The sequence below is a fragment of the Ambystoma mexicanum genome, chromosome 8 (genome assembly GCF_040938575.1).
Source record: "Ambystoma mexicanum isolate Mex_15411 chromosome 8, UKY_AmexF1_1, whole genome shotgun sequence".
Classification (NCBI taxonomy): domain Eukaryota; kingdom Metazoa; phylum Chordata; class Amphibia; order Caudata; family Ambystomatidae; genus Ambystoma; species Ambystoma mexicanum.
In genome coordinates this window covers 754,280,915-754,298,594 of record NC_090929.1, presented here as the reverse complement: position 1 = coordinate 754,298,594, position 17,680 = coordinate 754,280,915, and the positions used below count along the sequence as shown (strand labels likewise).

General features: G+C 49.5%; 1 protein-coding gene across 2 annotated transcripts in view; it reads right to left on the bottom strand.

Moving 5' to 3' along the window:
- The window catches only part of PDLIM1 (PDZ and LIM domain 1), a 563,378-nt gene extending 547,262 nt beyond the window's left edge, over positions 1-16,116 (bottom strand). The window contains exon 1 of one of the 2 annotated variants that reach the window (XM_069610591.1): positions 15,605-16,116. In XM_069610591.1, coding sequence (XP_069466692.1) covers positions 15,605-15,703 — 99 coding nt within the window. In that variant the 5' untranslated portion in view covers positions 15,704-16,116. The remainder of the gene's footprint in view (positions 1-15,604) is intronic. The other variant, XM_069610590.1, reaches the window with a different exon arrangement.
- Between the last annotated feature and the right edge of the window lie 1,564 nt (positions 16,117-17,680).

Here is a 17,680-nt window from a genome sequence, read left to right as displayed (position 1 = left end):
AACAGGGGAGACACGGGCATGAGCGTGGGGTGGGGGAACAGGGAAAACACGGGGCATGAGCGGGGGTGGGGTGGAACAGGGGAGACACGGGGCATGAGCAGAGGGTGGGGGCAACAGCAGGGAAACACGGGGCATGAGCGGGGGGTGGGGGGCAACAGGAGAGAGACACGGGGCATGAGAGGGGGGTGGGAGGGCAACAGCAGGGAGACACGGGACATGACCGGGGGTGGGGGGCAACAGACGGGAGACACGGGACATGACCGGGGGGTGGGGGCAACAGGAGAGAGACACGGGGCATGAGCGGGGGCTGGGGGGTAACAGGAGACAGACACAGGGCATGAGCGGGGGGTGGGGGGAAACAGCAGGGAGACACAGGGCATGAGCGGGGGGCGGGGGGAAAACGAGGGAGACACGGGGCATGAGGGGGGTGGGGGTAACAGAAGAGAGACACGGGGCATGACCGGGGGTGGGGGGCAACAGGAAAGAGACACGGGGCATGAGCGGGGGGTAACACGAGAGAGACACGGGGCATGAGCGGGGGGCAACAGCAGGGAGACACGGGGCATGAGCGGGGGGTGGGGGGAACACGAGGGAGACACGGGGCATGAGAGGGGGGTGGGGGGTAACAGGAGAGAGACACGGGGCATGACCGAGGGGTGGGGGGCAACAGCAGAGAGACACGGGGCATGACCGGGGGTGGGGGGGCAACAGAAGGGAGACATGGGGCATGAGAGGGGGTGGGGGTAACAGGAGAGAGACACGGGGCATGAGATGGGGGTGGGGGAAACAGCAGGGAGACACAGGGCATGATCGGGGGGTGGGGGGCAACAGGAGACAGACACGGGGCATGAGAGACGGTGGGGGGGGTAACAGGAGAGAGACACAGGACATGAGAGGGGGTGGGGGATAACAGGAGAGAGAGACACGGGGTATAAGCGGGGGTGGGTGGGAGGGATAGAGACACACGGGGCATGAGCGGGGGGTGGGTGGGAGGGATAGAGACACACGGGGCATGAGCGGGGGACACGGGGCATGAGCGGGGGTGGGTGGGAGGGATAGAGACACACGGGGCATGAGCGGGGGGTGGGTGGGAGGGATATAGACACACGGGGCATGAGCAGGGGGTGGGTGGGAGGGGAGAGACACACGGGGCATGAGCAGGGGGTGGGGTTAACAGCAGGGAGACACGGGGCATGAGCAGGGGGTGGGGGTAACAGCAGGGAGACACGGGGCATGAGTGGGGGGAAAACGAGGGAGACTCGGGGGTGGGGGGTAACAGAAGAGAGACACGGGGCATTGGCGGGGTGGGGGGCAACAGGAGGCAGACACGGGGCATGACCGGGGGGTGGGGGCAACAGGAGAGAGACACAGGGCATGAGTGGGGGGTAACATGAGATAGACACCGGGCATGAGCGGGGGGCAACAGCAGGGAGACACGGGCCATGAGCGGGGGTGGGGGTAACATGAGAGAGACACGGGGCATGAGCGGGGGATGGGTGGGTAGGCTAGAGACACACGGGGCAGGAGCGGGGGGTGGGTGGGAGGGCTAGAGACACACGGGGCAGGAACGGGGGTTGGGGGGAGGGAGAGGGACACGAGGCATGAGCGGGGGTTGGGCGTGAGGGATAGAGACACACGGGGCATGAGCGGGGGGTGGGCGGGAGGGATAGAGACACACGGGGCATGAGCAGGGGAGGGGAGAGACACACGGGGCATGAGCAGGGGGTGGGTGGGAGGGAGAGAGAGACACACGGGGCATGAGCGGGGTTGGGGGGAGGTAGAGAGACACACGGGGCATGAGCGGGGGTGCGGGGGAGGTAGAGACACACACGGGGCATGAGCGGGTGTGGGGGGGAGGGAGAGAAACACACTGAGCATGAGCAGGGGTGGGGGGGAGGGAGAGAGACACACTGGGCATGAGCAGGGGTGGGGGGGAGGCAGAGAGACACACAAGGCATGAGCGGGGGTGGGGGGAGGGAGAGAGACACACGGGGCATGAGCGGGGGTGGGGGGACAAACAAAAACACGGGCATGCCTCACGGACATGAGTTCGACATGAGACATGGCCACCATGTGCGATGGGTGAGCGGGGGGCTGGAGGAACAGGGGACACACGGAGCATGAGCGGGGGTGGGGGGACAGGAAGGACATACAGGGCATGAGCGGGGGTGGGGGGACAGAAAGGTCACACGGGGCATGAGCGGGGGTGGGAGGAACAGGAGACAGACACGCTCCTGCTGACCTGACAAAGCCTCTCATGCGGGAAAGAAAGATGGCGGGCGTCTCTGAAGCCAGACGCAATGCACGCTTTCACCGCATCCAATGAGAGAGCACGTCAGATGTCCACGGACATCACGCAAGCTGCTGCCCCAATCACCTTCCTGTCCGTGGAGCGAACAGGGAAGTCCGACAGAACACAGATATCACTAATTTTTTTTGCCCTACTTTTTGGTCATTTAAAAAAAAAACTACTGGACGGATTTTCACCAAATTTGCAAAAGCACGCTTTCGGGACCAAGCCGCTGCTCCTGGTCCAAATTTGGTGAAAATCCATCCAGCGGTTTGGGCTGTAGGTGCGGGCAAAAACATTTTCCCATTCAGTCTATGGGAAAAACATAACTTTTTGGACCCCCTCTAACTTTTCCCCCCCTGCACGAATCCTCACCAAACTTTGCAATAAAATTCAGAGTGGGCCATATACTTTTTTTGCAAAGTTTGGTGAGGATTCATCCAGGGGGAGCGAAGTTATAAGCCGCGCAAAAAGTGCTCTTCCTATGGATACAGCAACTTAACCATAACTACACTGCCACTATCGTGGCAGTGTAATATATATATAAATATATATACACACATACACACACACACACCTTTGTTGTATTGTCAAGAGGATTGCATGACCATCGCCACATGCAGTATTTATGAGAATAAGTACCTCCCACAGTAATAAAATTACAATATTTCAAGCTTACTGGGCACAAGGTCACGTAATACTTTAATTACTCATATTCAGATTATACACGTTGTTTTTGTGGAACTTAAAGGACAGAACACAAACCCCCACAACGCAGGTGGGTACCACTATTTAGAGGGGCACCACTGTACAGAGGTCTTAAAATGTTGCCTTGTACTGATCAATGTGTCCATTGGAGAGTGGTCTAAAGAGCTTCATGTTATAATATTTGTTCCAAAAATGTTAGGAGACTGGGGGCCTTAAGCCAGTTTGATTGCACAAATGTACTTCCAAAGTAGAATTAAGCACCTATCAACCTTGAAACATACATGCCCTGCAGATATTGAAAAATATTTAAACATCCACCACTTGCATTGATAAACAACAAACTATTTGTTCAGAACCTCATGTCACGGGAGGTTATATTTTATGCCCCTACCATTAGGCAGTTATGTCTCTGGTCAACGGTAGGGGCTCCTCTTATGGACCCCTCACCACAATTTTCAAGGGAGCCCTGTAATACAACATTACATCATTGTGTGAGGATACACCAAAGTCAACATACGCTGGATTCTTATCTACTCTTCTACAAATCAAAATAAACATGGTGGGTGTACTAAAAGTGTATTTTTAAAAAGGGACTAATTAATGGCACATGTTTTGATGGCTCTGTTGGAAGTATAACACTAGGGTAGGGTACCCCTCATCAGAAGAGTGAGTTATCGTCCTGTTGTGACCTTGTCTTCTTCTTCCAAATTAGCTGTGATATTGCAGCAGTGCTATGCACAATAGGATATTTAAATCGCTGCCGTTTTGTTCAGGATCTATAACGGACAGAAACATGTCATACCTGCCAAACTATCAATGTATGTGCACTCCGGGCACAGACATAGTTAAAAAATGGGGTGGACCACTGTTCATCCTGTGTACACATTTGAGGACGGCACACGATGTTGTGCTCTGAACAATACACCTTGTGTAACAGAATTCTGGACTTCAGTTGCCAGCATCACATACTGGCTGTGAGCATGTTATCTGGAGGATCCTAAAACTACCAAAAGGTTTCCTGACTGCCTGCATAAGGAATGAGGTTAGTGTACCATCAATCACCGCTGTAATAACATGGAACTCCTTAACACTTTATAGAAAGGCAATTGGAGGTGACAACATACCTCAATTTCAGATATAAAAAAATGACAAGGATACTGGGCCGGAAAGCCTACTAAATCAATGGAAAAATGCCTGCGAGAACATACTTAGCCAACTGGATACCGACAAAAAATGGCTAATATGTAATCCAAAACCAGTAAAAAAGAAACTCTATGAGCATGATTGGATCGAAACAATTGAAAAATGAATCCAACACACCATAATGAGCAACGCGCCGGTTGAAGCTCAAAAACTAGATGACACTCCAGAATACATGGTGAAGTTCCCATGTAACAAGATACATTCTTAAAGTTTAGATTGAACAATTTTGACACACGGGACGTGGGTTATGGCATGAATAACTAAACTAATACCATATGCAGGTTATGCAACCTTGAAGTTGAATCTTTGAAGCATCTTGTTCTGTTTTGTCCCAAAATGAGAGATGAAAGAACTAGTCACTTAAGCTTCGAACTTGATAAATACCCAGACCGGTGTGCTGAAGACTGGTGGCAGATACTGCATGAAGGCATTAACAAAAAATTTATATTTGCATTATCATTCTTTTTAGATAAGATAAAACAGTCTTATGAATGTGAATGACCAAGAGACATGAATAATAATTGACGATCACGTTCTTTTATTTTGCAATATGTAATGTGTTCCCTTTTCTTTCTAAGATGATGTAAAGAAATGTATATAATTTATTTAAAAGTTTGTAAAGGAGAAATTCTTCTTTTTAAGGTTTGTAATAAACCAATAAAAAAATATTTAATAACATATTGGCTGTTGCCAGAACAGCTTCAAAAAAGTCCAAAAGGAGAAAAATAAAACTGCTGAGGTATGGCGCTTCTTATACTTCGACATGAACCCATCTAGCTCCCATCGGAGCAATGGAGGCACCGCCCAACATGCACACACCTGACAAGAGCAGTAACGCCACTAGAACAAAGTCCCCACCCTGTACTAGAGAGGGAGCAATGCAACGGGAAGTACCTAAAAACCACGTCTCTGCCCCTTCATGCTATACACCGCTCCTTTCATGAACAATATGATTTGGCATCCTGCTCCTCTCTTTGAACTGCTGCTGGCTATGTTGGTCCAATCTACATTATCAACTGCCACACCCATGTAAACTGTGCTTTCTGCCTGGTGTAGTCGAAAGCATCCTGATCCTGCAGTCATTATGGTGTGAACCCCCTCTCTGTCAGCAAGTTCAAGCTGACACCAGGATGTACTCCCATGCCACCCCCAGCTGCTGCAGGACCCGTCATCATGACCCAGCCCTAGAACTTCAGCGTGCCCCCACTGCCACCTTTTGACATGCTGACAAATGCACACACTCAAGGCTCCCCATGGGTGCTCTTGCTGGGTCACCTCAAAAAATATCTTCAAAGCCATGTGGGAATCCGACTGTGAAGTTATGCATTCAACACCGTTACATCTCGTCAGAGATGATGTACATGAATTTAGCAATTCAACCTGTAATAATAGCATGATACGACAGCCCTTTCAATGTATTTCCAGCTCCAGGTCAACCCCCACTATGAAAGATTCAACTTATGCCAAGTGAGACAATGTCCTGCTGACTCCTTTCATGCTAGAGTTCACCATCCTGCGAGATCATGTGAACTTGTGAATGGAATGACGAAATAAAGGTTCAAGTCATAAGAGTGTTCATCCACCAAGTAGCGAGGCAACATCCTTCAAGGACCCTGTATCTCGGTACAGGAGATTCTAGAAATCATGCACAACCATAACCTGGCCAAAACATTACATCTGCAATGGACAGCGAGCACCAGCACAATTTCAAAATCCCACCAAGCAAGCAAGTCTGTCAAGGACGCAAACCCAGAAGAGGATATTCACAATGGAAAACGCACATAACCATACTTCAAAGTTAGCATACCGAAAGGAATGCCCAGCTTGAGGCTACACCCGTCGCAAGCACCCATGAGAGGCCACACAGGCTCCGAAGCCAGCGACCCACAGCAGACAAAGGAGCACATGCACATGGTTGTCAAACTAGTGACAATTAAAGCCATACAAATCACTGCATTAACAGACTAGAAAACAGTTCAAATCGGGAGATGGAAAAACATCCTTGAAGCTAAGAACAACATCTCCACTCATGCCCCGGCTCTTGCTGACTTCTGTATCCACTACTTCGCCACTGGTATGCACCCTGTTAGGGGGAATTCTCATAAATGTGCTAATTCCTCTCTACCTTAGAGACCCCCAGCTTTTTTGCTGACCTTTGGGACTTTGTACTTTTAATTCTGTTTGTTTTCTGTGTTTATTTACTTTGGTTATGAAGTCTTAGATAACTCCATAGGCATCATCTTTTCATGTGTGTCACAGAGCACCTTCACTGCAGTGACACAGGGATGTCCTTTAGACTTCCCAAAGGTTAAAATACCTTCTCTGGGATAAACTACTGTTTCCCAGAGATTGTAAAGTGAAATTTACTTTACTAGTCTTTCCAAATTCCTAGACCCAGCACACACTATCTTACAATAGAGTGCTGGAGGGTTTACATAGTATCCCCTGTGTCTAAAAAAAACTAATGTGCCAGTCAACTGCTACCCTTTCCTATTGAAATGGCTGATGGCAGTGACTTTAAAATGAACTACCATGATTTTTCCCGACCGCGAACACCATGTTTTTCAAGATGGCGCCTTAAGCTCCTTTGTTTAAGCTGGTCCCGGTCTTCTTTTTTCGCCATTTCATTTTGGAAAGGTCCTTCTAGTGTTTATCTCCGCACGCCAAACTAGGTGGGCGGGCTTCAGGACTGAAGACTGCCTCTGGCATCTGAGTGTCTGGGGTGGGCAGGAAGTGAGGGAGGTGCCCGAAACTCCCTGTGCTTAACCTCCTAGGAGACCCAAATGCACTCTGGCGTGATTGGCTGGCTGACTGTCCGGCAAGGACAGCCACCCTGCTGGGTGAGTGACAGCTAGGCTGGAATGAAAGGGAGAAAACTGTTTAAAAGACGAGTCTCCTGGCTTGGAAGGCAGAGTCGACCACTGGAACGAAAGAACCGAAGACGAGCTGGAAGAGGACAGCTGCTGCAACTCCTGGACCGTTGGTGTGCCCTGTGAAGCCCTGCTGCAGGTCCGAATTGCCACGTTCACCTCGACAGAGAAGTTGGTGGGACCAATTAACTCGTAAACCACCTGGATACCATTCTCGGAGCTGGTTAGGTTTAACCAGGGAGATGGACACCAGCTTGTGTGCTTGACGACAGCTACTCGAACCGAAGATCTTTCATTTGTCAGCTTTTATGACCAGTCCCCTTGCAGTGCAGGAGTCCCCTGACGTCCTCCCTCTTGTCCCCACGTCTGAGGCTCAGGAACAGCGAGATCTGCAGGAACTGCCAGGAACCAACATATTCAGCTGCATCTTTTTCTTCAAATTAAGGTACTGTGCCAACCCGATAAAGAGAACTTACCTCTTGCGGTGAAAGTTTGTGCAACTTTCCCAAAATGCAGGCCTAATCAGCTTGTGACCCAACATATGATTCTTTTTCCTACAAACTACTTCTGAGAACTTTGACAAAGACTTAACCGTTTACTACCAGAACTGCTCTTTCCTATCCAAGACACTAGTCCATTGACTTTGGCCTAGGACTATTGAATTGAATTGACTCTTCTAGTGAACTGAAACTATTTGCACTGCCTAAGGAAGTAGTTGTGATCCATTGTATTAACTTGTGCATTTTTACTCCTATTTAAAGTGACTGAAATGCCATTTTGCTCTTACTTCAAGGGAGCCTAATTCACTCAGAAACGTATTGGTTTGGTACTTAAGTTTATTTGTGTATAATATTAAGTTGCCTCCTTCTAGTGAATGTTTTCAAAATTACTGTAAATTAAATTTATGTGTTTAGCAAGAGACGTTGAGTGTAAGTGTCTACTTGAACCACTGTGATTGTAAGACCTCTGTGTAACTTCATTTACTGCTCACATTCCCTCTTGAGATAAGCCTGGCTGCTCAGCTCGCTACCAAAAACTGTAGTACAGACTTATACCAAAGGTTGGTTTTGCTTAAACCTGTAGTCCTAATTGTGTGTGGTGGTCCCAGAGGGAACTGCATGCAATTCTGCCTAACACACCCTCTCTTAAAAAAGCCATCTGTTGACCCCTCCTCCCCGGGTAACTATTGCCATATTTCCACTACCCCTTTCCTGGGTAAACTGTTGGAGAGGTTGGTCCTCCCCCAACTGACCCCCCACACTTATCTTGTTGGTTTCCTTTATGATCATCAATCTGGATTCCGGGCATCCAGAGGCACGGAAACTGCTGTCCTGAACACCCATGAAACCATCCACGCACATCTCAATTCCAACTCTCCTGCTGTTCTCATTTTTCTTGATCTCTCCTCTGCTTCTAACACGGTCAACCATTGTATCCTCATAAAATGACTCCATGACACTCTTGGCATCACTGGCCGGGCACTGGGTTGACTGACCGCTTTCTTCACTATCCGCCCTTCCCAGCTGAAACTGGGCCCTTTCTCCTCCACTAACACCCTCTCTACCTGTGGCGTTCCGCAAGGATCAATCCTATCGCCATGGCTTTTCAATATCTGTTTCGACCCTCTTGCTCACCTGATCTCCTCATTTCCATTGTTATACCGATAACACACATATCTTTCCTTCAAGTTTCCCTCTACTTCCCCACCTCTCATCCCTGACTGTCCGCCATTCAGGCATGGTGTGCAGTGAATGATCTCTGTCTCAGTGCCAGTAAGACGGAGATCCTCCTCTTCCGGACACCTGCGCCCTCTTTCCCTCCAACCCTCTGGCCACCCTCCTTGGGCCCTCTACCCCCACCATGAGGCCAAAATCTTCGGGGTCATCTTCGACTCTGCTCTCTCCTTCACCCCTCATATCATGGACCTTACAAGAAGTCCCAATTCCAGCTCAATCTCCTCAGAGGAATTCTTCATTTTCTCACCTTCCCCCAGAAGCTCAATGTCATCAGAGCTCTAGTCCTCTCCAGGCTGGACTATTTAAACAGCCTCTTTCTCAGTCTCCCTCGTTCCTCCTTTCGCACCCTCCAGCTAATCCAGAATAGGGCTGCAAGACTTATCCTTGGCCTCAGGCCCAGGGCCCGTATCTCTCCAGCCTTACAATCTCTCCACCGACTCCCGGTGGCTGCAGGGATCCAGTTCAAGACCCTCTGCATCATCCACAAAGCCTTTTGGGGTCTGGGAACACCCTATCTCCAACTTTACCTCCCTAAATACTCCCCTGCTAGAGCCGTAAACTCTATCTCCAACTCTCTGACTGTCAAACGCTTCTCCAAGCAGAGAGTGGTCGGCAGGTCTCTTTCCTCGGGTGGTTCCTCCCTCTGGAACAGACTCCCTGCCCCTCTCAGACTGGAGCCGGACCTCCTGAAATTCCAGAAAATGCTCAAGACTCTCATCTCTACCTCTTTCCCTTCCCTGCTAATCACCTCACTGCTGCTGTGACCGGTGGCCTGAACCTCATGGCTCCCAGGCCCTTCTTCCCAGTCAATACCAGCACCCCCCCCCCACTGCACTGCCCTTGCAGACCCTTGTTTGGCAGCTCCACATCCCACCCTTGGGAGTCACCTGCACTAGCACTTATTTCCTTGGCACCCCTTTGCACTTCCATCCTTGGCACTCCTCCAGCACGTGTCCACTCCTCTGCCCCCCCTTCCATTCCTATCCCCGGCACTTCGCCTCAATGCACTTGCACGTCCAAATGCCACAAGTCCTAGTAGGACCACGACTATATATTTACTGTTTTTGCCATTGTTATTATGTCCCCTGTTTCCTTCCCATCAGCCTCGTGGTGCTTTGAAGCACAATTCTGTTGTATAAAGCGCCTAATAAATGCTCAATAAAAAAAATGTTAGAAAATAGGTGCCCCAGCATTCCTTATTGCTAGACCCCAGAGAGTCCAGATATTACTGTGCCTGGGCTACCGAGATCAAAGCTCCCTGGCATTTTCAGTCCCTACATTGGCTACCTCTAGGTAGGAGAATCACTTTTAAAAGCCTGTGCATAGCACAACCAAATTTCTAGCCTTTACAAAACAGTGTTACTATAACAAAGGGAACAAAGCAAATTGGGTACTGGCACATAAACTAAAAAAAGGTACATAGCAGGAACAATATCCTGATGCTGGTAGAGGCTGTCGGCAAGACCCGATATACAGAGGCGGACAAAATTGGAGAATTAGTGAGATACCATAAAGCAATAATGGCTGGGCAACCCACACCTCTTGTCGGCCTGCCCGGGTACTTACAACCCAGCTGAAAATTGCAGATTTTCTGGCAGGCGGTTCTCCCATAATGTTTGAGAGATGCAAAGAAAAGTTTGGGGTGGGATAACGGGAAAGGTTCCATTACGCCCAGCTCCGGCACTGGTTGTTGCACAAGATGGTCAGGGAGAAAGGTACTAGAGGCTTAACGGCGTTGGAGCTATCCTTATCCCCAACCCCAAGAGGAAGCATCTCAGCGCTCTATCGCCTCCTGGACAGAACAGATCTCACCAAAAAAGAAAGATACATGCTTGACCGGGAGAGAGACCTGCGACGGGAAATAGGGGGAAAAATCTAGACTACACTACATAAAAGCATGCAGTGCATCTCAAACAGGGAAGGGGGTTATAAACTCTGTTACAGATATTACGTCACTCCAGACCAGTTAAATAAGGCCAACCCCGAAATCCCTGCAAATTGCTGGCGCGGGTGTCCTACACGGGGCACTCTTATATCATATGGTCTGGTCCTGCCCGAAAGCAGAGGGATACTGGAGAGAGGAGACGGGTCACATCAAGGCAATCACTGGGCTGTCCATCCCTTGAGAACCTGGAATAATTCTCTTGGGCGAAACTGGGGGAAGGGGGCTTCCGCTCTCAGGACTTATCTCTCGCCTATGCACACACCTCCACCTGGCAGTGAAACTTGCGATGGCACGGCTTTGGAAAAATGCAGACGGCCCCTCAGTCGCACTATGGTGGTCAAAATGCTGGGAGATCGCTGTTGTGGAAAAGGTCACAGCAATTCGCTCGGGACTCCTGAACAATATCTCAAATGTATGGGCTCCATTTATGGACTATGCGGAAAAGTTTCCAGCTCTCACTAGAAAACCTCCTCTAACGAGGTGGCTCTAGGGTCGGGCGAACTAATAAATCGGGGAGCAGAGGGGGAGGGTTTGGGTCACACTGGCCATCCTGAGGGGTGAAAGGCTCATAGATATGGACAGCTTGCTGCATTTCCATTCCTGTCGGACTGGCTCTGGCCAAAAAATGCTGGGAGATCGCTGTTGGGGAAAAGGTCACAGCAATTCGCTCGGGACTCCTGAACAATGTCTTGAATGTATGGGCTCCATCAGGGAGCAGAGGGGGAGGGCTTGGGGCACACTGGCCATCCTGAGGGGTGAAAGGCTCATAGATATGGACAGCTTGGTGTACTTCCATTCCTGCTGGACTGGCTCTGGTCTGTGGCTTAAACCGTGTTGCTATTTTATCGAATGCTGCATAGTTGATGTTGTGTACCCACGCTAAAAATGTAATAAAATGTTTTGTGAAAAAAAAAGCTTGTGCATAACTTCCAAACTTCCAAACCAATTCAAGGACAAGGTCACACATTTATCCAAGCAAAACTCTGACAATTTCCCAATCTGAAACTCTAATCAGCTTCACTCGTGACCTTGGTGGTGCCCATCTATTCCGTGAAGAAAGTGGGAGGCTCCTCCTTTTCAACTCTCGCCCCACAACTCGGGAGCACTCGCCCCAGAAAGATTAGAACCATACACCACTACCCGAATTCAAAAGTGCCAGCAAATCATGGCAGTTCCCCTATCAATAGCTGTGGTCCAATTTCTCAGCCACTCCACGTTTTAGATAGCTGTCGAACGACCCACGGAAGTTGGCCCTCATACATACTTACATATTGCCTTCACTAAGCTCTAATAACGTTTACTCAGACTTCACAACACTTATGTTTCTGACCAATCCCTCACAAGCCTAAAATTCCTCTGTGCTTACCTTCCTCTAACATTGGGTGTTTTATCGGATGCTATTGCACTATGTATGTAACTTCCTCTTGATACTCCTGTACTCAACAATTGTTTATACAATAAAGCTCAACCTATACTAGATCTCTCTACCATAGTTCTGCTGCACCGCCAACACATATATACGAGCGGATTGTTTTACCATTTCAATCCAACCACACGTATAGGCAGCCTTCTCTCCTTCTCAAATAAAATCTACTGCTTGACCCTAATGATCACACTGTATCTATTACTTCAAATAACTGACTTCGCCACCACATTAATGCTAATGACAATCTGTTACCTTTTACTATTGTTTCTGATGGATAATTCAATAAAATAAACCCCTCAAGGTATGTATTATTCCTTCTTTCTCAGCACCCGATTCCATTGATTTTAGCGCAGGGTGAGAAAGCCCTTCCATTCTCATCTTCCTGTCTCTGTTTTGTCTTCCCTGCATACTTTTCAAAACAGAAGCCAAAGCTTGGCTCCAAGACATCATGTCCATTTGGGCTTGTCCTTCTCATTGTTCAAGTACCACTATCCGGTGAGAGTTCTGACATTATAAGCAAGTGTCATAGTCACTAAAACTACATGGAACTCTTAAGCACATCTCAAAGCCATCATACCTCCATAACAAATGCTTAACAAATCTCTCAGCGCACCTAATTTATACCTCACCTCCTAAAATGAGGCTGCTATTAAGGTTTCATATCTCACTTTTAGGATGCTTCCTTCACTAAACATACAGTCATATACCTCCGACTTACATCCCTGCTCGCAGGCCCATACCTTATTTTGATTTTGTCTTGCCCTTTTGTTGTTAGACCACCCACTTTACACTTAGATCCACTATTCTCCACCTAATTACTCTTTCTACCTATCTTCTCCCCTCCTCTACTCCTGCAGCCGACTACAGTCTGGTTATCAACACCCTGGGCAGAGTCACAAGGTCTGTGCGCTTTGAGACCACTGCAGTGGTGACGGCCATGGTACAAAAACCAATTAGAATAACATAAATAATTCCTTACAGCCCATCCCCATGTCTGGAAGAACAGCCCCTACTGTATACCTTCTCCTGACCTGTTATCATTAGTTACCTTGCCCACAAAACGTAGTCTAGTAAGAGTAGGAGACCCTGCATCAGAGGTGTTGCTAGGGGGGGGGGGCTTAAGGGGCTGTAGCCCCAGGTCTTTTGGTTGAAGCCCCGGATAGAATCTCAGGGGCTACAACCAAAAGGCTAGCTAGCCCCAAGTCCCGACATTAGCGTAGCCCCAGATCTTTTCCAGACGTGGCAACACCCCTGCTCTGCATAGTCAGAGTTTCAGCGTTATTGGTCCAACCATCCTAACCCCCCTATCCAACCTCATTTCTTTCACCTTCAGCAATACTACTCCTTTGGACCAGAAAGACGGAGCACCCAGATTCACATGTAATTTTCTGGAATCAGAACTAATCCTTTTAATTTTCCAGTTCATCACTTCCCTGTGAAGAAATGTCAGCAGGATTTCAGCATCATTCTGAAACTGAAGGGCTGCAAAACTAGGTCACAAGTGGCAGGTGAGAGGGATTTCATGTTGACCTGCGGCTGTGTGCACTGTGTGAGACATTTGAGGCTTGTGGGAGACGTGGAGGTAAACGTCTAGAAAAAACTTCCAGGGATTCTGATCCATGCCTCAATCCCCTGACAAATGCAGCCCTGTGCCCTAGCACGCTTTTCCCCAATGGCCATGGAGCATAACACAGAAGCAAGTTAGAATTAAGTTTGAGATGGCACTCAAGCCTGCCAACCTAGATACTAAGGAAGATGAAAAGGGGTGCCTGGGGACTTTATATCTCAAACAACTGTTTCTCTGAACCAAAAGGTCTTGCCTCGCATAACCCTTAGCACTTATCTCATGGTGTGCAGACTGCCCTCTTTCGGCATCTGTCAACTCCCAGATTCTTGTGGCATATAGGGTAAAACAAGAGAGATTAGGACAGAACAGGGTCTTACTATGAGAAAGTGAAATGGGACCTGCTTGCAAGAGGCTAGTGGAAGGAGCATGTCGAGGACATCATGTTGTTGAGTTTTTTTCCAGGTGTTTCTATGACTTTGAATGCACTGCGATGATGGCCATGGATTTTGCTTGCTTTGCAATGACATGTTATGAATGATCTGGTGGATCTGCCCATTGTGGGCTCAAACCCGCTTAAATTCTACATTTCAACACAAAACACTCATACAAACTGAGCCACCCACGCATGGCAATTGAACTCCCTTTACAGCAGACATGAAACATAAGAACACTACACCTCTACAAACAGCTTTCAAACCACAACCCAAGCCAACGCATTCTAGCACCGCGGGCACACAAGGTTCCCCTTTGCCTCTATCCTCTTGACATAAAACACCTAGAAACTGACCCACACAAAGGGCCGAGTGGACTGCTGGCTAGTGCACAGCAACAGCCTATCCTAATCTTTCTATTCTAGCCTGAAAACATTTTAACTTGTTTTTCAACTCCCACCTATCAATTCTTGTAAGATGCTCTGAAAAACTCTGGGCACGGCTAACGCTCAACAAAAACTCTAATACATAAATAAAAACACAACTGCAAAGCTATCAGTCATTTTCCGTGTTCTCTCTCAATCGGCTCCACCCAATCCTCTTTCAGATTGGCCATAATGCCTGGAGAGCACGCACAAATAGGCAGAGTGGTACAAAGGCCAATAACATCAAATGATCGCTTGGAATAATACAGCTTCGCCCTCAGGCCATAACTTGTGGGTGGGTCATTATCCTGAGTCAATGACTGCTCCCTTAATCTATAGGGCTACAGTAATGTGGCTTTAACTGCTCGTTTTGTTAGTGGACGATATGCTTACTAAATGACTGCACTGCGAACTTTTTATTCACCAAAATTCAGCAACATACATAGAAACACTATCGAAATTAATCGGTGAAAAAACACATTACTTCACAAAACGTAACCATATTGCGTAAGGTCAGTGATATCAAAAAATTGAAACAGTGGGACCAGAGAGCCCGCAGGATGTTGTCCTGCCGGTTTCTCGCGGAGTTAAACTCCTACCCAACGGCGTCTCTCAAAAACACACGCATGTAAGTGAAAGATTTCTGAGAATGCCCCCTCTTTCCAGCAGATGGGGGAGGGACAATTAAAGGTGTGGCGAGCTCTCCTCTCAGCAGCACTTAAAGGCAACCTCAGGGCGTGGGAGGAACAAGGTTCAGAGACACGCCAGCATCTGTCTGCAGAAAGAGCAAGCAGTTGGTTATTACGTAAACATTGCTTCCACGCTTTTCAGGTGGGCATGTGATTTGGGCTTTAGCGCGGTCTTTTCCTGGCTGTTGCCTGTCTCTCTCTCTGTCCGGGGGTAACGCTATGCCTGGGAAAACATAGATAACATAGGAAGCCCGTTGTGTCCGCGGCGAGAGTGCACGCGCAGCGGTCGGGAGCGCAGGCTTCACACGACTTACCCTAGAGATGGTGAGGGGCTGGTCGAAATCTTTCCCGCCAACGAGCCGGAATCCCCACGGCCCCGGGCCCTCGATGACGACATGTGTCATGCCCGACATGCTGCTGCTGGTAAGGTATTGGGTATTCTGGACGGCCTGCGCTGTGCTCGCCCCACTGCCGTTTAAGTGAATGCCGGGATGAGTTGAAGCAATCCCTGCGCCCTGCAGACACTCCTCCTCCGCCACAGAGGGAGGGGTGAAACAACACTCCCAGCCCGCTGCCTACAGCAGCCGGACGCTTAACCCGGGAGAGCCTAGGGGTAAGGAAGGAGGAGACAACACCCCCAGCGCCCGCACGGATAACCTGTGGGTTGGTAATCCGCGCCACTCTGGAATGTGCATCTGCCGGCCCTACCCTCTGTCATTGCCGCTTCCATGTATGGAAGAGCACTTCAAACGCCGGGCACTCTTCAAACAAGTGCGTTCCTGCTCCCCGCAGCTGTGCCCAGAACCACCAACACCTCCCGAAAAACAAATAGCCAGCCCAGAAGAAAGACTAGAGAAAGTAGTTCACTGTTCCTGACTCATACCTTATGATCCCAATCCTCTGTGGCACTCGTCTTTGAATGAATCAAGAAAACGATCGTGATGCCTTCTTTTCCTGTGAGAGGTATTCACCGCAAAATAATGTTCCCGTCCAACACTCGATGTTTGTTTGTTTGTTTATTTGATAATGTGCACCAAACGCTCAGGTAGCTGGGCGCAAAAAGACAAGTGGACTTAGAACTTAGTTACATAGATACAAGTAGACTTAAGAGTTTGGTCAGATAGATACAGGAAATATCCATAGCGGGGGCATCCCATGGCCGTGTCCCCCCCACTCCTCCCTTTCTCCATCCGACCTGACCACTCAGGCCGGCTCCTTTCCCCCGCACCCTGTTGTTCCCGTGCCGGCATGCTGCCTGCAGTGATCTGAAACCTGGAATAACAAGCCAGACAAGTTGTAAAGTTTGGAAGAGTCAATGCCTCAGCAGCTTTATTTGCATAAAGTCTTGGAGTTATCTTACAGGCGATCCCTAATTCACAACACCACAGGTTCTTCTACTCCGTGTGAAATTACCTAGGTACGCCCCCCCCCCTACCGTCTGTGTCCGGTGGATGCCTCTGGTTGAGCCCGGCCCTTGCTACCACCTTCTCTCTACCCCATGGCCATTCGATGTTTTGTTTTCCTTGGATCGTACTTCATTCTTCACCCTGGTTGAGCCCGGCCCTTGCTACCACCTTCTCTCTACCCCATGGCCATTCGATGTTTTGTTTTCCTTGGATCGTACTTCATTCTTCACCCCCCCCCCCCGGTTGGTAGCCCCCGCCCGACACACCTCACTGTGTCCTATGTCCGCCTCTAAAATGGGCAGCCACCTGGTGCCTCGCTAATAGCAGGTTCCTATACAGGCACCACCAACAGTGCCCCAACGCAACTCATACCCCCACATCACATCACTTTTACATACGAGCCGACACCGCCCTCTGGTGCCGACTAACACCTTGCTGCCTGCCTATGCAGTCATTGCTTCGCGATGTCCAGCTAGCCTAGCGCCCCTTTCTACACTAACCCGGCCCCCCATCCCCTACGGTGCCGCCTCTGCTGCAAGCCTCTCACTTATCAGGCCCCAGGTGTCCCCCTTCCGCCTTGCAGTCCCTCGTCCAGAGCTTCGCCGTGTCCCCTGCACACCCTGTGCCCTCTCTCCCCAAGCCTCCCTACAGGAACTAGCCCAGAGCCCCCCACCCCCGTCCTCCGAGATCCCTATCCCTAGCTCTGACCATTCCTTTCTCTGGCTTGCTCCGCCCCTCTCCTGGTCACAGGATTCTATGCCTCGGGGCCCCCCCCTAGTTTTCTCCCCCTCCAAAGCCTAGGCGCTCTCATCCCCCTAAAGGCCGGCTTCCCCAGCCCCGGTCTTCCGTCCCCCCGAGCCTTGATCATTGCCTGCCCCCCCCCGTTCCTTCCTTAAACCTAGAGTTCCCCCCCCTTCTGTTCCCTCAGGTCGCCTTCCAGCCCTGTCTTAGGCCCCCCACCTCGCCCTCGTGTCTCCCTCCTTC